Source organism: Crotalus tigris, unplaced genomic scaffold (assembly GCF_016545835.1).
Source record: "Crotalus tigris isolate CLP2741 ecotype Arizona unplaced genomic scaffold, ASM1654583v1 scf7180000017632.1879674, whole genome shotgun sequence".
In the NCBI taxonomy this organism is placed as follows: domain Eukaryota; kingdom Metazoa; phylum Chordata; class Lepidosauria; order Squamata; family Viperidae; genus Crotalus; species Crotalus tigris.
Genome location: NW_024096526.1, coordinates 1,046,168 through 1,069,188, shown reverse-complemented (window position 1 = coordinate 1,069,188; position 23,021 = coordinate 1,046,168). Strand labels below are relative to the sequence as shown.

General features: G+C 38.5%; 1 protein-coding gene across 1 annotated transcript; it reads left to right on the top strand.

Annotated features, from left to right (window-relative positions):
• Positions 1 to 441: 441 nt before the first annotated feature.
• Positions 442 to 21,170, top strand: YWHAG (tyrosine 3-monooxygenase/tryptophan 5-monooxygenase activation protein gamma). Its single transcript, XM_039334638.1, has 2 exons — positions 442 to 882; positions 20,433 to 21,170. The coding sequence occupies exons 1-2, from the start codon at positions 796 to 798 to the stop codon at positions 21,087 to 21,089; spliced, it is 744 nt and encodes a 247-aa protein (XP_039190572.1). The 5' UTR covers positions 442 to 795; the 3' UTR covers positions 21,090 to 21,170.
• Positions 21,171 to 23,021: the final 1,851 nt, after the last annotated feature.

Here is a 23,021-nt window from a genome sequence, read left to right as displayed (position 1 = left end):
GTTCAAACAGGAGACCCTATCCCATTCCAGACAAATGGCTGTCCAATATCTTCTTGAAAATGGAGCACCCACAATTTCTGGAAGCAAATTAATTAGAATTAAATTCTAATGTGCTGCATTACAAGAATTTTTTCCTTCACCCAAGAGATCACAAAACACAAGGATCTCTTTCTCAGGTGAGAAACATTGCTCTCTGGAAAATGCACGTTTCTCACCTGAGGCAACCTTCTCTCTGATCACATCCTCCCTCAAACTACAACTCCCATGGTGCTTTTCATGGCTGCGTCACCCTGGAGAAGCCCCGGCCGTTGTGTGCAGTTTTGGCGCCTGTGCGCAATTCCCTCTCTTTTTCCTTGGCTAAGAAGGCGTGGCTTTAAAAGAGGCAGGGGCGGGAGGAAAGAGGAGGGTCTTGGCGGGGCAAGAGGATCCCCGAGAGGCAAAGAGGCGCATGCGTATATCTCTTGGGTGCAGCCGTCACTGCTACTACTGCTGCCGCCTTCTCCGTCGCCGCTGCCGTAAGAGCAGTAGCGGCGCGAGCGTGAAGGGGAAAAGAGGCGAGTTGTCTCGCGCTCTGGGAAGCAAAGCAGTTGAACCGCCTGCCTCGCACGCGACCCCGCTTCGGCCGGCCGGCCGACCAATCAACCAACCAATCGCCTGCCCTCTGGCTTTTTTTTTTTTTTGGTTTTGTTTCTGTGTTTCTCTCTCTCTCTCCTCTTCAGTTTCTCTCTCTCTAGCCTCGGTCGGGAGCAGAACAAAAATATTTAAACCCCCTAGCCTCTGAAAAATCCCGTAAAGATGGTCGACCGCGAGCAGCTGGTGCAGAAAGCCCGGCTGGCAGAGCAAGCCGAGAGATACGACGACATGGCGGCTGCCATGAAGAACGTAAGTCGCCCTTTTCTGCCCTCCGTAGTGGCAATAAAAGGGCCCTCCCATCGCTTATTTTTGAAGGAAAATTATCCTTGGGGGCTTTTGTCTGGAGGTTTTTCTTTGAAGTAGGAGGGAAAATAATTTCCACTTTTCTTACATAAGGAGAAATAATTTTAAAAATTGGCAGCAGGTTTTCCCTATCCCTTTCATTTGTATGAGGAAACTAGGCTGACGCTCTGATGAAATAAATGTTAAAGAAGGGGAAATAATTACAGTATGCAGAAAGCAAATAACAGACAGTTATTTTGCTCTTCCTTGGACCCATTAATAACTTGGGTAGTTTTTTTGTGGTTTTTTTGCGGGAAATAGTTTTTTTTAATGAGGATGGGGAGAAAATACACTATTCAAACGAAAGGAAAGTTTGACGAGAAAAGCTTTGCATTTTATCACCTGTCTTCTCTCCAAAAGGAATAGGAAAAAACAGTTCTTCAGAATGGTGTTAATATACAGTATTCCTTCACTCTAATTTATGAATGTGTTTCACTTTGAAGCCCACTTGCTATAGTGGCTGTAGAAAATGTCCTCGTGATGAATCATCGTTTTTTTGGGAGGGCGGAAGGGGGATTGACAGTTATTTGGAAGAAATGTATGACAGGGATACAATATAAGATTTTCTACACAACTTTCTATGCAGTCTTTGTGTGTGTATGTATACACACACATTCTTGTCCCATACAGAAAATACTTTGGAGCTGAGGTACTGTAATTTCTTATCTCAGTTTTAAATAATGGAAATGGCTTCAAAGAGCAAAGACTGCTTTCTTCTGACTGACTCTGCCACGCCTAGAGAAAAAGAGCTCCTTTCTTTCTGCACGTGTCTAAAGGAAATTATTCTACCTTGGGTCAGATCTCATTAACATCCTCATTGCATCTAAATGTCTTCTGGTGCATGCAACCTTACTTTCTCCTGAATGTGTGTTTTGTGTGTCTTTATAAAGTACTTGAAATAGCACATTACCAATACCAGTACTGGTTAAATGAGGAATCTTATTTCTTACAAACTTCCAGAGCGAATGCCCCACCCTGCTTAAGAGTGGGAAGGAGAGAACCATGTTCCTTTCTGTGCTGGAGAGAGAACATACCTTGAACTGAAATTTCCCATTTCTGTTTTTATGCAAAGAAGGGATTTTTTTTCTTTTTTAGAGGGAATACCTCTCCCAAATATTGTCTCCTCCATACTGAGAAATATCTCTTCCCTTTAAGAAAAAAATGGAGTACTCTGCCTTTACTGTAGTCATATTATGCAATGCAATCTTTGGCATTTCAAAGGCTCATTACTCCATTTTAGAGAAATGTGATCTTTTTTGAAATAATTAAATAGTATTTGGTTCCTCTAAACAAGCATTTTCAAACGCTGTTCTGAATTTAAGTTAATTTTTTTTTCCTTGTTCCATAAAGTTGTTGGTGTGTTACAGGCAGCAATTGCTGTGAACCTTCATGTTTTAACAGAGTTACATTATAATGTTACTTGTAATCTCCTTCCTCTACAATTTTTGCTTGTTCCTGGGTATACTGATGAAACTGTTCTGTTTTGCCTCATCATTGGGCCTAGTTAAAGTAGTGTCTTTTCTGCATTTAGAGGAAAAGAGAAGGGGAGGGAATTTTCTGCTACTTATGTTTCAGTACTTTGAGGATAAACTATACTGCTTGCCCCTCCCTATGTATCACTATATTGCAGAAATATGAGTAATGTTTTCTTGAGAGGACATAACTAGTGGCATAGATGTTCTGTCTTTCCCCCCCCTTTTGCTCCCCCTCTTCTAGTGCTTGGGCGGTGCCACTCCCTAGTAGTCTTTCCCAGTAATTCAGCTAGTATACCCACCCCCGAACTCCCACAAGCAGCCCCACCCACAATTGGCAACCAACTCATCCCTTAATCTGCTTCATGATAGACAGTGAGCTAAGATTATGATTTTGATCAGTAAAACTACATTCTTATCTCTTTAAATACCTCTGTTTTCTATCCAGCACTCTTTGGGAGGGGGATTTGGAGAATATAGGGAGAATTGCCAATTGAAAATTATCTTTGTACATTAATTAATACTTAATTTCTTTCTTGGGATATTTTTTAATCCATTACAGTGCATCCTTTTCTTAACCTTCTGATGAGAGTTCTTTTCTTTTGTGGTATAATCTTCATCTTTATATAGGCTGTCTTTTCAGAATTGTTTATTTGAAGATTTGTTCAGAATTAAGCTAAAATGGATTAATGTTGGTACAGTTAATGGGTCATTGTGGAACAGCTCTTAAATAGTATAAACTGGAGTTTATTTCATTTTTTTACAATCTAATAAATAAAAAAGAAATTTTTGATCTGATCTTGCAAACAAAGCAATCGTGGGAGGCAGTATCAAGTCATTCCAGAAGATTCTGCATTTGTCATATTGCAGAGAGGCTAGACTGGGTGGAGAGAGGGAGGGAGGGGTTGCTTTAAAGGGGAGAACAGTTCTTTATATTTGCCTTGTTAGTAAGGTCTGAGCCTTTAAGAGAAGCCAGCATGGCCTCTCACTGATGAATAGCGAATACTGATCTAGACTGGAATTGTCGCAGTCTGCCTAGGATGCTGCTCTTTTATCTTATTGCACCATTTTGTCCTAACCTTGTGTTTGTCAAGGAAATGGAACTGCCAGAGCTTTTCTCAGAACAGAGGAAGATTCAGCTAGCAATATAAATGAGATGAGATCCATATGTGGCATAGCGGTTCTCTGTTAATATTGGGCAGCCCATTTCTGCAATGTGGCTTGATGCCAATCAGTGCATACAGACTAATCTCGCTTAGAGCAGCTGAATGCAAATCTTCAATCCTGGGTTTTACAACATATGCATTATATTTTCTGATTTGATGCCAGATTTCTCCAGTAGCTTTCAAATTTCTTTTGTGTTTCCTATGATTTCTTTTAAGTATTGGAACAATTTTGTATGACGTCTACTTGGTGTAAAATAATGGAAATATAATCTCTTACACGCAGTATCTCACTGTTACAGAATTTCTTCAACAGTTAGCATCTAAATCTTTGAAAGTCCTGCTTGTTGCCCTCTATTAAGGCTAAGACAAAAAATTAAGCTATTACAGAAATGATACTATAGACCTAAAGCCATATCTCATATCACCCTATCCCATTCCAGCTGTGTGCAAGACTTATGACCTCTCACTGATTTCCCATTGTAAGGCAATGATGTCACATAACAATAGAGGCTGCAGTGCACCCAGGTGGTGACTGACTGCACATAGAGCATTTTGTCTCAGATAATGTAGAAATAGAATTACAATTAAAATGGTATCTACAACTAAATACAGTGTTCTAAACTGCATCCTAAATGCCACTTGTGATTTATCTCTTAACCTAATAAACTTAGGTACCTGTAGTAGAGTACATTGAAGACTGTCTAAAGAGAAACTTGGCAGTGGAGACATACTAACATCATTAAACTATTAAGTGTAAAAACGATCTGCTACATCAGATCAATGGCTAGCGTTCTGGTTCTCATGATGGATAGCAAGACTAAGCAGGATATGAAGACAATAGTGCATTCTTCTCTTTCAAAGCATGTGGCATTCAGAGGTATACTGCCTCTAATTTTAGAGATAAAATATAACAGCTGTGGTGTAAAATTTTAAAACCATTGTGTTGTGCATCAGTATTCCTTTGCTGATTGTTCTTAATGTAGTATGCACATAAGAGCAAATTGTCCTACAGAGCCATGCTGCATCTTCACTTGGGTGAATTTGAAGGCCATTTGTTAAAATAACTTGTTGAAATGAGAAGACTCCAGCAGGTAAAGTCCAACAAGATGTGCTGACAGCGTCTCTGAAATGAATGCTTCAACATGAAACTCTCATAGATCAACTTCATAGCTGTTACCCAATAGCTTACTGTAGGATGTCTACATCAGTAACCATTATTTATAACAAAGATGGAGCCCTCTTACAACCAGTTTTAAGATAAAAGTGCTTGCCAATTCTCAGTTCATAGGAACTGCATAGTGCCTGGATATTTTTATGCAACACCTTAGGACCCCTGACTTATTTACTTCATCTTTATTATTTTGAATTAATTCAGATTTCATGTAGAAGGACATGGTAAGTTAAATAGCATGATTTTATTTTTAGCATCTATCTGTAATTATTGGGCTTTCTGGAACTTGAAAATTATCTTAAATCAGCATTAAATGTTCTTAACAAAACTTAAATCACCTGATATGTGTTTAACAAGGCATTACACAGTTATCGTGAACATTTATGGAAAAGCTGCTAACAATTTTCTGTTTCTCTTCTTTAGAATGGGAAGTGCTTTGTAACCATTTTTGACTGTTTCTCTGTATCTAAGGGTCCAAAGCTTAATAGCATTAGGGCACAGTGTGATGTTACAGGTGACCTTTAATGTACTATTTACTGAAAAGGCTATCACTATACAAAGATAGATTAGAAATCTGCCCTTTGCAACTACAGTATTTCTGTTAGCTCAGGAACCAGTACACAGTAAATGGTAAGCTTTAACTGTTTGATTAGTATTTAGATATTGTCATAATGACAATTTTCATGGTGAGATAGCTTCTGAATTGAAAACAGTTAAATTTAATTAAAAGATATAGAGGAACTTGTGGATACCAGGAGCAAGAGATAATGTTCTTCCATCATTTTTACCTGACCCCAAATCCATCAGATAGTGTGTATGTGGGTGGCTCATTGGCTGTCTACTTGGCCAGATAATGTTTCCATATAAAAAAAGCAAATAGTGATGGACTTTGAGATTTAACTCCCAGATTGTCTATCACTGAGTTAATGCACAATAGATAATGTTAGAAGATGTAAACTCTGATGAAAAAGCACATTGCAAAATCAAATGGACTTTTATATGGCTTTTAAAAGGGCATTAGATTAATTACTGAGCTCTCTTTTTAAAAGCTAAGCAAGGGCACATAGCTGAGAGGTTTTGGATCTAAGGAATTAAACACAATGTGGTTATTCTGCTTTTTAGTGTGGCATGATACTTTGCATTTGGATATTTTCTTAGAATAATTATATTGTGTGCTGTATGCTATTAAACCATTAATTAGTGTTTGTTGCCTTAAATATAAACAGTTGTTAAGGTATAATACAATCCTATGTATTTTGCTCAGAACTAACCTTTACTGAGCTAGGACATTTACTTCCCATTTCAGGTAAGTATATAGGATTAAATCCTTAATTTTCTAATTGCTTTTTTGTTTGTAAAGATTAATAACATACTGTTTTTTTTTTCTTATAATAGGGACAGGTATTCCGTTTGGTGGGAGAAATAGCTTTAAATTACACTGTACAAAATCAGTTGAAATGAGCATTTTCAGCCAGTATGATGCTGTGGCTATATAATTGTATCTAATCTATTGCTGGCACTTGGCATAGAGAATCCTGTTTATGGTAATCAATCATAAATAAGATCAGTTTTTTCATACTTGTACCTCTCAGGTATCTGGACCTGTGTTGTAGATGTATAATATTGTGGTATTCCAGTTTCAAGATAATAGGTCATCCACATTTCAGACATATGAAGCTAGGGAAACTCAATTTTTGCCTACATTTATATATTGTAACATTTAATGTTCTGCTGTTTTGCCATCCTCTAAAAATTTCAAGAGGAAGAAACAAGTGTCTTCTGTTAGTATGTTAACTCAGGATTTTCACGGTGAATAAGCCGACGTACATAATTGCTATATGCCTGCCAGAAAGTGAGAGATGTCACGGTTTTAGACTTGCTCCCTAGAACCTGTATGGTTTAGGGATTTTTTAATGGAAGAAAATCTTTACTTCTAGGACCTTCTTCAGTTTACTTTTTTTCCTTTTTTCCTGATGACATTGCAGCAATGTCAGAGTGTGGTTTTTAATGTGAACAAAATGGAAACCATATCTTGTTACAAAACCTGAACAAATCATTGCTTTCTAGAAGTTGCATCAGCAGAAACAAAATAGAAAAACAACAGTTTGGTTACTTCAGGCTTCAACCAAAATAATATCCCTGAATTATGGGGTAAGTAGGCAAGGCTAATGTGAATTGTCTTATCTCTTCTCCCTTCCCTGCCCATTAGTTGCCAGCAAAGTCCCTCTGTGTGATACATTTCTCTGGCCTTCCCATCCTAATTTTCCTAGTCCATTCAGATGTTCATCTAATTTATTGCTGCTGTTGTTGCACACACCATCATCTGGAAATCCTCAGCCTTGGCTTGTTTCCATTTTTGACTTTTACCTGGAAAAACTAAATTTTGTACATTATCTGGAATAAAATGTTCTGTTTTGTTCCATACATGAACTAAAACATACCTGTTTCAGTTTGAGCATATCACCCAAATCCCACTGTTACATGCAATAGACATTTTGCATGTTTCTTATGTATTGCAACAAGGCAGAATAGGTTCCCAAATGTGAATTTGTGATATTGTCAAATCTTCATCCAACAGAAGGCTATGCTCATATGACTGGTAATGGAACATTTATATAACATGGTTTCATGTGTTTTATTTTTTAAAAAAATCATAAGAACTTAGATTGTAAACTCATTGTTTACTGATGCATAGTCATGTAAATGATAGAACCTGTTATCAAAATAATAAATGGCTTTCAGAATTGGCTTGTATTCTGGGAATGATATTTTTCAAATGTGGCCATGTCGATTTAGGTAATGACAATCTTTTTGAACAACTGACTGAGGCAGCTGCAGTGGTATTGAATTAAGTGCAGATATCTGAAATTTGTCTAGTTATGGAGATACAGATTAGTTTTCAATTAAGGCTCAGATTTGCTAACAGTTAGTCAATTACTAGGCAAATATTCATCAGTTTCAAATATTTTAGGTCACTAATTGTGAGAACTTTGGTGGGGAATATTCCCCTTTCGTCTCCATAGCAACAGTACTACGTAGGTTATAGCTTGAACAGAATATGTTGCTGCATTTCGTCTTTACCTCTTTTCTATCACAGCACATCTTTTTCTTCAGTGCTTGGGAAACATGTATTTTCCAGCAAATGTTCCAATGCAAATAATTCATATTAGAATGTTCTTAGTGTTCATAGTCTATGCTAGTATTTGGGCTGCATTACAAGATATGAAAAAAGTTTGTCTATTTTAGAGTTTTGAATGTTGCTTTTAAAGAAACTGTTTTTGATATGAGGAAATGTATATTTTATGGAATACTGGAAATAGAGTTTTCTGTTTAGAAATACAATATTCAACTTTTAATGGTATACTTTTAATGTATAAATTTTGTACAGTCTGAAAAGCAAATGTTAATACAATTCTAAAATGACCAACCTTGCTTAGAGGTGAAAAAAAAATCCACAGAATTTTTTGACCTTATAGAAATTTCTGTCTCACCTTTCTGGGTACTCACATGTTTTGAATTTTTCTTTTATCCAGAAGCATTGTGACTTTTTCTATTGGGTAGATTAAAGTGAGAAAAGTGATGGGGTTTTGACCCATAGCTACTTGCTTATATTTTTACTAAAGCTGCTAAAAATTTATAAATAAAATATATGGATAAACGTGTACAACATGATGCCAAATCATTCTTTGTTAATAAGCGTTCCACTTCAATAATAATTCTTTGGAGCTTTTGCAAAATCCTTCTCTCTTGGAGAGTTAGTTTACTTCCTGTGATTTCAGTATAGTTAAAATAGGTTACATGAAGCAGAATTATTTCAGCAGGGTGAAAAGTGGATCTGCTTTGGTCCCATGGCATTGCAAAGATAATTCTATCTCCATAGAGAAACTATGCAGAACATTGTATGGATTGTGCATTATTATTTCTATATTCTTCTTGCACCCACCATCCACTCTGTGTGAGAAATAAGGGACATCACTTCCATTACTAGAGTAACAATGTACACTATATCTTTCTGGTAAAGAAAAGATCCTGGAAAGAAAGTCATAATATTTAAAAGCTATAGCCAATGCTACCTATTAGTGAAGTAGAAATTTTGTATCAATAAGTTGCCTTTAGCTGCTAGTGTTTGATAGGAATTTGCATGGTATGCTTCCATTGCGTTGGATGGACATTCCATATTGGATGCCTTAAAATAATTTTTCAAATTTCAAAGTTTAGGAAATTTTCCAATTGTATTAAAGTTGATGTTATACTAAATTCAAATGTTTGAAATAATTATATCCACTTTTTAGGTAAAAATTGGGATCATAAGGTTAATTATAAACCCTGTATTGTAAAGCCAATGATGTTATACTATAATGATGCAGCACCTAGAATTGGTTGTTGAATTTCTTATAACGTGAAAGGATTAGGCAAGCAAAAATGGCAGACTCTATTCCTACGACCACAAAAGCACAAGAGAGGATATTTGAAAAAAAAAATTAAGAAATGTTTTTTCATAAATTAGAAAATTGTCTGCTTGTGGAATGAATGGTTCTGACTTGCCACATTCAGAGTATGTTTTTTTAAGATGGAGCACTTATTGATGAGTAAACCATAAGTGAAATTTCTAAATTCTTTGCTTTTAGGAAAAAAATTAGCTACTACTTGTTGGAAAACTGAATTTTATTAGCACATTTTTTTAAAAAATATATCCATTAATTTAGTATTTTTATGAAACTGTAAGAAATGGAAGGCTTTCTGCAGGAAAAGAGTGATAATAAAAATGCTCCTCTACATTATTAGGCCTAGGGAAGGAATATGGCCAAGTATTTGCTCCCATGTATAGTGAGGGAAAAAATTATTTGATCTCCTGCTGATTTTGTACATTTGCCCGCTGACAAAGAAATGATCACTCTATAATTTTAATGGTAGGTTAATTTTAACAATGAGAGACAGAATAACAACAACAACAAAAAAATCCAGAAAAACGCATTTCAAAAAATGGTGGAGAGTTTGGAATCTGATTGATTGATTGCTTCTGTGGACAGATGTCTTTTAAGAGAGTGCTCCTAATTTCAGCTTGTTACCTGTATAAAAGATACCTGGGAGCCATAAATCTTGCCGATTGATAGGGGATCAAATACTTATTTCATTCATTAAAATACAAATCAATTTATAACTTTTTTGAAATTCATTTTTTCTGGATTTTTTGTTATTCTGTCTCTCACTGTTAAAATAAACCTACCATTAAAATTATAGACCAGTGGTGGTGAACCTATGGCATAGGTGCCAGAGGTGACACTCGGAGCCCTCTCTGTGGGCACATGTGCTGTTGCCCCAGTCTCGCCTTCCCCTGTGACCCCCTCCTCTCCAGCATCTTCCCTGAAGGGGAGTTGCCCCTGAGCGTGGCCCACCCAGAGCAGTGCAGCCAGGCAGCATAGACAAGACTCTGCCCTCACACCCCATCATGCACAGTTGATGCTGCGGGGCATGGGCAGAGGGCATGACCGCCATAGCGCTGCTGGGCTGCCTGGGCAATCTGCAGTGGGCCCTGGAGGTGGTGAGTGGCCCTGTGGGCAGGCGGGGCAGTGGATGGGGGGGCAGAGCGGGGGCAGGGCAGAGCATGGAGCAGGGCGTGGCCAGTTTTTGGGCACCATCACTGTTATAGACTAATCATTTCTTTGTCAGTGAGCAAACGTACAAAATCAGCAGGGGATCAAATAATTTTTCCTCTCATGTATATGTTGTAAGCCATCCAGAGTCATTGACTGAGATGGGCAGCTATAGAAAATGAATGAAAATAAATATGCAGAACCTTGAATAGGCAGCTGGCTATAGAAGCAGGTGAAGATATGAAAAAGGAACAGTAGTGTTAGCATAGATTAGAGAGAATTGGCAAAAGTTGGGTGTACGGAAATAACATTCAGAAAAGGGTAACTACACACAGTTTGAAATACTAGAAACTAAATATTGCATGGCAATTGGCTGCATGTTTGACTATAGCTCTTTAATGTACATAAATAAAAGTGCACTATTATATACCACTTGATTAAGTTAGTCTGCATAGTAATAGTAAACAAGAATGATTAAACAAGTATAGAGGAACAATTGTAAAATTTGTTGAAAAATGGAGAAAATATATCATTTTTTTTAAAAAAAGCACTTATTAATTCTGTTCAGGGGTGATATATGAAGAGTTCATACTGAGAAGCTTGCTATTTAGTGGCATATTGAAATGGTATTCCAAAACATAAAAACCCTGCTTTCAAATATACAAATATTTCTGTGTTCAAGGCACTGAGCTTCTGTATCTTACACAAGCTTCAAACAATTGAATTTCATGTACATTATGCCCTCATGACTGGAAATCGGGGAATAAAACAGCATATTGTGATACCGGTAGACTGGATACCTGTTTTTTTAATGATTGAGAAAGCCTGGAGGAGTGTAGTAGGCCTAATTAATTTTTCAGCTAATAGCAAAGTGCTTGCCAAGCTGTTATCATTTACTTTATGTTTAAATATTTTGTCTTTCACATTACTCAACCTTTCATATATCTGATAAATATTGTTGCTACCATTTTTCTGGAAAATGATACCACACAGGAACACTCAAAGCTTTCCATGAAGTCATGTAACAATTTGAAGAGATTGTTAGTGAGATTAAATGCCAAGTATGGTTTTGTAGGGCAGTGAAACAGTACCTAAGTTTAGATAACTAACTGACTTCATAATGAAGTCTTGCTAGATGGGGTCTTGATAAACGTTTTAGAATTGGTATGTACTGTCATAATACATAATAAGAGCCAAGGCATCTCACAAATGACTCAGCCTCCAAAATATATATATCAGGCTCCACTAATAGCCTGGTCCCCATGCCTGAGGGAAAAGCCAGGTTTTCATGGCCTTCCAGAAGACTTTAGCATGATTGATGCCGTCTAAACCTCAAGGAGGAGGCTTTTTCATATGGCAGGTGTAAAGATAGAAAACATATCATAAACCACTCAGTTACCTTGAACCATGAGATGGGCAGCATATACATTTAATAAATAATATCATTTCCTGGCTCCTGCAAGATGGCTCCGTTTCATAGAAAGGATCTAGAACATGAGTGTCAAACTCGCTGCATCACGTGATGTTTTTTGATGGGATGGGCATGGCCTCCGTATGATGCAACCGGCCCGTGGGCTGGCAGTTTGACACCCCTGATCTAGAACACGCCCTCCTCTAAGATCTAGTGGGTTGGGCAGAAACCATTGGAGAGAGAGAGAGGTAGCTCCCATAACTCATCTTTCTCCTTTGTATAAATGGTACAGATTTTTAAAAATGTTCCTATTCTCAGCAATGTATTGTTTAACTATTTTGTTATATTACTTTTGTTGGCTTTCAGTATTTTGTGTAATACAGATAATCCTTGACCTACAACAATTCATTTAGTGACCGTTCAGAGTTACAACAGCACTGAAAAAAATGACTTATGACTATTTTTCACAGTTAGAACCGTGGCAGCATCCCCATGATCATGTGATCAAAATTCAGATGCTTGGCAACTGGCTCATACTTACAACTGTTGCTGTGTTCCAAGATCATGTGTTCAGCTTTTGTAACCTTCTGATAAGTGAATCTGATTTCCCCATTGACTTTGCTTAACGATCAAGTTACTAACTTATCAACTGCAGTGATTCACTTAACAACTGTGACAAGAAAGCTTGTAAAATGGGGCAAAACACACTTAACCGAGAGCCGAGGTGGTGCAGCAGTTAGGGTGCAGTACTGCAGGCCACTTTAGCTGACTGTGTTCAGCAGGTCAGCAGTTCAAATCTCACCGGCTCAAGGTTGACTCAGCCTTCCATCCTTCCGGGGTAGGTAAATGAGGACCCAGATTGTTGGGGGCAATGTAAATATATATATACATTGCTTACTGGTGTACATCGCTTAGAGAGTGCTTGCACTTAAAGTGGTATATAAGTCCCATAAAATAAATAAATAAATAAATAACAATTGTCTCACTTAACAGAAATGTTGGGTTCAGTTGTGGTCATAAGTAGAGGACTACCGGTATATTTAACACATTGAAATCGAACCATTTTCTCTCAAGGGCCAGTAACCCAGATAGAAAAAATAATTGTGTTCTGTGGAAATTAGAATCTTGTGAATGTGATGATAGTGATTAAGGTAGAAACTATAGTTCGGGGAGATATTTTCCTGCAGGAAGGAAGTTTCAGGTCAGCATTTTTTTTTTTCACTAAAACCTGAAAGAGGGAAGAGAGATTTGAGTCTGGATCTCCTATTGTCAGAGTAGATACTGCAAGGATGGATGGATGGTGGTCAGTTGTAAGATGATAATTATTGCGAAGGAGCCGCAGTGCCATTGAAATATCTCAAATCAGCTGATCTTCAGTCCAGTTGTTACAGAATTTGTTCAAAGTAATTTGTTTATTAGTATTTATATTATATACAGATGCCCATCAAATATGGGGATGAAGTACAAGTTCCTGTGAGCCAGAATTGTGTAATTGATCCAACACATTCAGGAGTCAAGAGAAGGCTAATTTTGCTATGATAGGATAGTATGAACATAATTTATTTGGGGATTGTTGTTTGATAAGGTCACAGTTATCGAACTATTGCTATTCAAGGAAGAAAGCTTAGCAACATCATCTATAGTGAAATTACTGATCCTTAAAAGTTCCCTTAAAAGTGATGTCTTCTCTTTAAAGTTTCCCTCTTTTTTTTGTCAAGAGTGAATATGCTCTTATCAGTAAAGATGATGAGAGAGAAACCCACAGTTTTTCTAGGAAAACTGAATCCTTCTATCAGGTAAAGCTCCTAACACTAAATGTGTGCTTTGGGCAAGAATAAGATATGTTCTGATCAAAGAGTGGAATTTAAGTTCTGCCTCTTCTTTCCTCCCCTATATGTGCAAGTGCATCATTTCGTTAACAAGGATTATTTTAATGCTTGCCTGCTTCATGAAAGCTCATTAGCTGTGAAATGTTTCCCTTTGATTCTATTGCAGCTTAACACTAGAATGGTGCACAGTTGCCTACAGTTCTGAAATTTAGATGATATTGCTTACAGTTCTGAAATTTAGATGATATTCATTAACTAAGAAAATTGAGGCTGTGTCTATGAAGGTATTATATGATACTGAAAACTTGAAAAGTCCAGAAGGCTTTATTGTTACATTTCCAGCTGTGAAAACAATATGTAATATAAATTGATACCTTATGTCTCCTGTACTTGTTCTGGAAATGCTTCCAAAGCTCCAGGATTACTTTCTTGCATAATATTTATTTGTATTCAGTGTGAATCTTATAGAACTACAAGTAGTCCTTGACTTACAACTGGTCACTTAACAACTGGTTGAAGTTATGACAGATTCCATTTTTGAATTTACAACATTCCCAAACATAAATGCATTTTGAGCGCTTGGCATCCGGCCTGCATCTATGGCCATTTGCAGTGCCCTGTAAATTTATGGCATTTTTGGCAGAAAATGGCACTTATATCCTGTTTCCGGCAAAAAGCACTCCATAGCAAACAATGAGTTTGTTTCATGGCTGTGGTGTTTGGGTTACGACTGTCACAAAGCAGGTCATAACATTGGGTCAGGTCATATGACTTGTGTTACAATCATCATGACCTGGACTTTATTTGCAGGGCTCAATTATGGTCATAACTTACCACTTGTACTAGAGAAGTTACATTAGCAGTCCTCTTTGAAGCAAAACCATATACATGTTGACTTTGGCTTGTTCACAACAGAATTATAAAATACAGCTTGCTGAGTCATGAAAAAAATGTAGAAGTGGAATCATTGAGAGGGGCATGTAAGGAACAATTGTACAACACTTAGGAGAATAACTTAATTCTGAAAATGGGAAACCTCTTCAAATGCATCACCCAGATTATATGTGTTAACCTGTGAAGACAAATTTTACATTAAGCTAAGATTGGAATTATGAGATACAGGAAATAACCATACCAGAATTGTAACTTTAAATCTATTAGCAATCTAAGCCATTTTGCTAGTAAATATTTTTTTAAAAAATAGGGCAGGGAATGGAATTGAAATAATTTTTTTATCAGTGATTTGTATATTTGTATATCACTGATTTATACAAGTTGTATTTTGGAATGAAATATTTTCCTATTTTTGAACTAGTTCTCTATCCCAGTCATGCTAATTGCAACAGCAATTCTGCAGATTCAAAACTTAGCATTAAGAAGCAAGCCAGCCTCTGTAAAGTTTCCCACTGGAAGTGTCTTGAATATACATTCTTGTATCAGCTACAATTCACACGTTACACAGCAGTTGTATGTTGACTTTATAATAATTTTAATATAAATGTAAATCAACCTTGGACTCATATCCCACTCTTTTTCCTGGCACAGACAAAATACAAGAAATGTTTGCCTTGTCTACCAATTATTTGTGAAATTGCAGGATAAGCAATAATATAAATAATTTCTGCATTTTACCTAGTAGCTAATATACATGACAGGATTGAATGTAACGAAATGAAACGTTCATTCTTAATTACTCTAAACTTTTTTGGTAAATACGAGTCAACTGTTCCTTTTACTGTTGAAAAGTTAAAAGTTGTATACATAGTACATGTATATGCAAACCTGTTCATTCTGATCAAAGAGAATCTTAATAAATGAGACTTTCCAAATTAGAGTTTAATACTATCTGTAATTAAAATTATTTACTTGCTGAAGATAATTCTTTGAAATCAAGTAGCATTTAATGGTTGTTTTGAAAAGCAATTTCTGAAATAACTAATGAACTAAAGTTTATTGCTATTTAAAAACAAATCATGAGTATCCTTGGTCCTCTATTACTATACAAGACTGTAAACAGAATAGTAGGCCCAGAGAAGCCTTTGCTTACGATGAGGATTTTATACCCTAGCAATATATCTAAATTGTGAGGAAAACTGGCCACTGCAGAGAGCAGTAACAAACAATAGTATAGTACTGAATGTCTTCCCATCCACAAATATTTACCTTCAACTAAGGATATATATCACCCTTGAGTATCACCCTTCCTGAGTATATAATACAAAATGAATTATAAACACAATATTGGTGATGTAAAAACATACAAAAAGCAGAAAACAATGTGTATCTAAACATTCTTATATTTTTCTATTAAAGCTAATTTTGGGTCAAATTAATTTCATTGACATATATACGTATATAAATGAAGCTGTGTCTGTTCTAGCCTGTTTCCAATGGTGAAGTTTGACTTAGGTTAGACCTGTACAATTTTCAAAAGAAAAATACAGAATTGTACAGTCCATTTTACTCCTTGACTCCAGCTTGTGAAATTGATATGTAACATTTGGCCTCACTGCGAAAGCTGAGTTGTTTTATTATGAAACTCTATAGCAGCGGTTCTTAACCTTTTTGAACGAATCGCCCCCTTGAGCCAATGAAGAAGTTATCATCGCCCCTCCCCCAACATAAATGCTCAATCACAACATAGGAAATAATTCTTCAATTTATGCAAACACTTTTTTTTGTTTTCTTTAAAATTGTCATCAGGACATATGATGCAAATAATTTATTTCCAGTCTTTTTCCCATATCTCAACTGTGTGAAAAATTTTGGTGCCCTCCCTCCCTCCCCCCTCTCTCTTTCTGCCCTTGTTCTGCCAGTCCTCTTCCCCCACTCAGTGTGTGTGTGTGAGAGAGAGAGGGAGAGAGAAGCACTTGTGCTTCCTCTCTCTTTCTTCTCTCTCTTTTTTCTTCTTTCCCATCTCCTTCTCTCTTTCCTCTCCCTCCCTCCCCCCTTCTTTCGCCAGGTGAGGAGAGAGAGAGAGAATGAAAGGCAGAGGGTGCTGAAGGGGCCGGGAGGGGGGCAGGAGGCAGCAGAAGACCCCCTGTCGCCGCTGGAGGCACCCAGCTCTGCTGCCTGCTGGGCCTGCGGGGACACCCCGGCTCACGATCATGCTGGCAGGCCGCCCCACATGCCACTGGCATTTCCGGGCTCAAATCGGGGCCACGAGGCATCTGCGGAATGCCCTGCCCGTCGGCTGCATCTCCAAGTCTCCCCTTGCGCCGCCGGCGTCCCTGGGCTTAAGTCGTGGGGCATCTGCGGAACGCCCCCCCCCGTTAGCTGCGTCGCCAAACCGCCTTCCGCGCCGCCGGCATCCTCGGTCAGAACCGGGGCTACGATCCGCCTCCCGCCAGGACCAACACTGGAGCCTCCTGTGCTGCCAGTAGGTCCGGTGTGCTGGAGGAGCTGGGGCTGCTACGCACCACACAGCGTTCCCGGCAATCTGTGACCCACCAGTATCGCCCAGGGAGCGATGCCCCCGCCGGCCCAGCCAGGACTGCCGCCCAGGGGGCAGCAGGAAGAAGAAGGGGAGGAGGAGGAGGAGGGCAAGGAAGCCAGCACCGGGCCCTAGGAGGAGGCGCTCCCGCAGCTCCTGTTAGGGCTCTTCTGCTGCTGGTTGGAAAATGCCTTCCCCCTCCCTTTCTCTCACCCCCCATCTTCTGCTCACCTCATATTCTTCACTGACAAAACAGCTGGGACTCCGGCGCGCCTTCCCAGTCAGCTGGGCCAACAGTCCCGCGGCTGGGCCGACGGAGGCATCGCTCCCTCAGGGCCGCGGCTTGCGGGAAGGCTGGCCTGCTCAGCTGAGGCTCTGGTGGGCTGCTTCCAGTGGGGAACCCGGGAACCCGGGGCTTCCCCACACGGTTCCCCGGCCACGTACACCTTGGGGCCAGTCAGGGAAAGGGACTTCCTGGCTGTGCTTCTCCCAGGGAGCGGGGCACCCGGGCGCAGGCCCAATCAGGAGCCCTGTGAGGGGGCAAATCTGCACGAGAGAGGGAGAGGGGGGAGAGAGAGAGAGAGAGAGAGAGAGAGAGAGAGAGAGAGAGAGAGAGAGAAGCACAAGTGCCTCTCTCTGTTTCTCTCTGCAAATGGTGGAGGAGGCTCAGAGCTGTAGGGGAAGGCTCAAAAGTGTCCCCAAAATTCTTGCTCCATTGCCCCCATATTGCCCCTGCATCGCTCCTTTTGTTCCATCGCCCCCCTGAAAAATGAAATTGCCCCCTGGGGGGGGGCGATATCTCCCAGGTTAAGAACCACTGCTCTATAGTTTGGTGGCAAAAAGACCCCCAGTACCTTCAGCTATATCATTAAAATGTTAAAACAGCAGATATTCTGGAAATCCGTTTTGCCTGCCAATAAATGTGCAAATTGTATATTGGTTTAGTAATTTTTAGCACTTAATAGCAGTAGTTGGGATAAATTTAATGTGGCGCTGCTTGCAAGTTTGTTTTTACAAATAGAATACTAGTATCTATAATGATTGATTTACAACTTTAAAGAAATGGTATTTTGTGTACCTATTGATCATATTGGCCAAGGCTGATACAGTTCAAAACATTTGGAGCTTTCTAGGAAAAGGCTGATCTAGAGTAAAGTTAAGATTATATAGATTTATAAGATTATAAATATAGAGTTTATAAAAATCATACATTTTTTATCATAGGACTTTGCACAAATTTACCAATAGTGCTTCATTCCTGTTTTACCTAAATTTCTAACATTTTGCAGATAAACAACACTAATTGGGGATACTGGTTGTTTCTTTTTTAAACAAAAGAACATACGTCTATTTGTAATTTTATCACTTGTATCGTATACAATATTATAGGTGTCTAACTGCAGCAGCTGCCTTAGAAGTGCTTCTGTGCTAGGAGACGTTTCAGGTCTGCTTTGGTCTTTTGTATTGTTCCAGAATATCAGGAATCTGTGGATCTGTCATAAATTAGAAGGCTTACTTGATATACTGCACAGTGCTGTCCATCTAAAGTGTAAACCCTTTTCCAGGTTTATAAACTTCTTAGATGCTAGGTTTACTTCTTAGCAGATATCAAATCTCAGGAAAATTGTTAAGAGACAGTGTCTTCTTCTAAAGAATGATTAAAGCCTAAAAAGCTTTCTAGTATATTTTATAAAGCAAAATAAAAAAAATTGAATACTCCGTGGCCTAAAATAGAAAAATGCTGCGTAGGTAGCAGAATGGCATTCTTAAATATGATACCCATTTGCCTTGCTGTCACAAGGATCCCATCTTGATGCTCTTGCTGGAGGCTGCCACATGCCTGCTTTTGCTGAGTCTGTCCCTGATTAGAGGAAGTATATACAACTTTGAAACTCTGGTACCAGGTTAATTGATGTTGCTGATTAAGTACTTCCACCATGAGCAATCTAAAATTGTTTAATGCATTAGAAAATAATAGCTCCACTTGTGCAGATAGTTTCTACTCTTAATTTGGTGTATTTCCGCAAGAGGTGTAGCCTACGTTTATTTTTTTTATTATTGTCAGTGTGCCAAATACAGATATTCCCACTTTGGTAGATGCCAAGTTCCTGTATTGGCAAGATACAGGCATTTTTGTGGTAATTGTGACACCATTGCTTAGGACTGCAAACGACTAACTTTGGTTACTTGCTTGCCAAAATTAACCATAGTGGTCATGCTAAATTTAGCATAAAAATGTCATTAGAGCATACAAGAAGACTTTGACTTCTGGGATCAGATTCTTTTTTTAGGAATACTTTCCAAGTTTTATAGACCATGAAAAATAACATGAAAATCAGGGGACTAGGACCTCAGTAGTATTTTGAGTTTCAAATTTCTCCATTTGTCTTATCTGCATAGCACATTTGTGTCTCTTACTAGCATATTTTTTTCAATCTTGTTGCCTGGCTTTCTTCCTGTATATTTTTTCCATGATCATTCTGTGACTTTGATTTCAAATTGCTGCCTTTCAGACTTGAGTTCCACAGTTCTCTGAGTTAGTTCATTTCTAAAGAACCTCCTTCTAAAATAGTGTTCATCAAATTTTGAGAAGCAAAATATATTCTTTTTTACACCCAGTGATCTTTATAACCTAATATAATTTTGGAATTATTTATTTCTAGCCAAAATTTTTAAAACAAAATTTACTTTAGTGGTAATGTTCCTAGTAGAGGTAGTCTTCGAGTACTACTGTAATGGAGCCTGCTTATCACAGTTGTAACTTATATCGCCCCCAACAATCTGGGTCCTCATTCTAACGACCTCGGAAGGATGAAAGCTGAGTCAGCCTTGAGCCGGTGAGAATTGAACTCCTGGCAGTGGGCAGAATTAGCCTGCAATACAGCATTCTTAACCTTGGCACCACTTGCTATGATAGAATTTTGCTGAAAAATGAGAGTAAATGTCAGTTTTTGATAAAAAGTTTATAAAACATAATCAATTGACAATAGGATGATGCAAATGGTTGGTGAGCAAGTTGGAACTTTTGAATTTGGGACATAAATACCACCATCACCACCCCCGGCAGAATTTGAACAGACTGATTTTAAGTTGGGTACAAGCTGTATTAATTTTAATTACTGCTAGTAACTTTCTTTGGTCTGGGCCATACTTTTTAACTTTCATAACTCTCAAATTGCCCAATTTTTGCATGACATTATTTCAGCTAGCAAGTCAGTAATGGGGTGAAAATGTTATGATGTATTTAAAAAAAGATTCCTCTGACTTCTACTGTAGTGGGTTGGTGAGAAAGATTTCACTGAGTTCAATTTAAAAGTGGCATGGTTTCGAGTGAAAAAGCAAAGTTATTAAGTATATTTTGTCATCCTCTGTCTCATACAGGTGACAGAGCTGAATGAGCCACTGTCCAATGAAGAAAGAAACCTCTTGTCCGTAGCTTACAAGAATGTAGTTGGGGCCCGACGCTCCTCTTGGCGAGTAATTAGTAGCATTGAGCAGAAGACTTCTGCTGATGGCAATGAGAAGAAAATTGAGATGGTGCGGGCTTATCGTGAGAAGATTGAGAAGGAGTTGGAAGCGGTGTGCCAGGATGTACTCAGTCTCCTAGACAACTACCTGATCAAGAACTGCAGCGAGACCCAATATGAGAGCAAAGTCTTCTACTTGAAGATGAAAGGGGACTATTATCGCTATCTTGCTGAGGTGGCCACAGGGGAGAAGAGAGCGACTGTGGTGGAATCCTCTGAGAAGGCATACAATGAAGCTCATGAGATTAGCAAGGAACACATGCAGCCAACTCACCCCATCCGACTTGGCCTGGCCCTTAACTACTCTGTTTTCTACTATGAGATCCAGAATGCCCCTGAACAGGCATGCCACCTGGCCAAGACGGCTTTTGATGATGCCATTGCTGAGCTGGACACCCTCAACGAGGATTCCTACAAGGACTCAACGCTCATCATGCAGCTGCTCCGTGATAACCTAACACTCTGGACAAGCGACCAGCAAGATGATGACGGTGGTGAAGGCAACAACTAGAACCTTTGGATGGACTGGCAGCCGCACGCCGATGCTACTACTGCAGTCTTTATTTTTTTTCCCACAAGTGAAAAGTGGGGGGGAGGGGGTCAGGGGTGGGGTAGGGGAAAAGGAGGTGTGATCTTCCAGGGAGGCTCCCCGCAACCTGTCTTTGATTGCCTCTGTGACACTTTTGCCAAAACACCACTAGGGGAAAATCAGGCTGGCTGTGGTGGTATGGAGTAGAATAGCAGCCTCACAATGGCATATGGACTGTTCAGTTGATTATTAATTCAAGGGGAGCTGTCTTTAAGTTATCTTAATTGCTAGGCATACATGAAGTTAATGACGACTAACTTGAATGGAATGGCCCTCTCTCTTTTTTTCCCTTGGTTTGATTTCTTTTTGTTTGTTTGTTTGTTTGAGAAGCTGTTCTGTGGTTCCAGTAAGGTTTCCCAGTCATTCTCTTCTCAATGAAATGTCACACTATGTTAAGATGAAGTTTTTGTCTTGTCTCTCTACTGTCCACCTCCAATTTTGGAAGATTTGCGTTCCCATTTATTATGGTGTAATTTTAAAAAGATTCCAAGATTCTAAAATCATAAGCATTGGAGTTTAGGTGCTGGAGATAGCCTGCAGTATTAACCGTAAATTACAGTTTACAGTATTTCTACACAACAGCCATATTTTACACCAAGCTTTTTGAGTTTAAATTTGCTTCTTCTTTCTGACTTAATGTTCTTTTGTAGCTTGCATCTGGAAATCAGTTTTCCAGATGTCTGAATACTGCATGAAAACCATTCATCTTCTGATCCCTTTGCCATATTTTAATAGATGCTTGGCAAGCAGTTATATGAAGTACAGGAATTCACAGGAAAGGATTCAGAATTTAAATTGGATAAGATAAGTTCTTAAAACATAATGCCATTTGATTATTGTTAATCCAGACCTGTATTTTTCTCATTCAGTGTCTGGAATTTTCCAAGGCCATTTCTTTTTCAAAGGAAGAGGAAAGGTGTCATAGTCCATCCTCAGGGATCCTGCTGTCAGTTTGCTCATAATCTTAGGTTTCTCCTAGCATAATCAAAAGATTATCAGTAGATCTCCTCTGCCTCTTTTTCCTATGCCTCTGACCTTTCCTTTGTTGCCCGTATTGAAGGCAGGGCCTTTCTGTATTGCAAGCCTATGATTATAAGTGAATCTATCAGGATAGAAACACCAACAGAGAAAAGTATCTGATGCCAGTATCCTTTTTAACTAGTAACAAGATTTAACAAATCTTGGCCTATTTCAAACATGTACAGAAAATTCTGTTCATTTGCGATACTTAATATATTGGGAATTGGAGAAAAACTACAGCTGATCAGGAATTTTTGTCATCCATTTATGGAAATAAATCATAGTGGTTGGAAATTCATTGCTTTTTTTCCCTTTGTTAATTATAGGGTTTTTATTTTAAATACAGCTTTTGTTAGTCAAAAGCACCTTAGAAGAAAACAGGGCTCTAATGATTTCCATTGTACAAATAGATTTATTTCCCTCTGTGGAAAAGGAATATCTTGTTTCTCATGATGGCCTAGACTTTTTTCTATTTAGTTTGCTACAATGCACCTGGACAGTAGGGTGAGCTTTCTTGAAGATCTGCAATTCCAAAGAAAGTAAAAGTTTAAGATGGGTTGATATTGCAAAAAGCTGGCAAATCAGCATCAATGTATCCAATGCGGATACATTTTAACAAACAAATTGTACTTTGTTGCAGTGTGGTAATATACATTCCCTTCAGGGCCACTTCAGTAAAGTGCCACACCAGTAGTCTGCTTTGTGCATCCTCCTGGCTCTACTAAGGAGGAGAGGCTTGCAACTTGAGTGACTGAGTGAAACCTCTAAGAAATACTGTGGACTGGAAGGACATTTTAAGGCTTCTCTTTAATTTGCAGTCATGTTGTGTGAGCA

Bases quoted from the DNA above. Each gene is read 5' to 3' on its own strand.
- YWHAG (XM_039334638.1), top strand. From the start codon at position 796: ATGGTCGACCGCGAGCAGCTGGTGCAGAAAGCCCGGCTGGCAGAGCAA. The intron at 883-20,432 runs GTAAGTCGCCCT...TGTCTCATACAG, and splicing joins TGGCGGCTGCCATGAAGAAC to GTGACAGAGCTGAATGAGCC.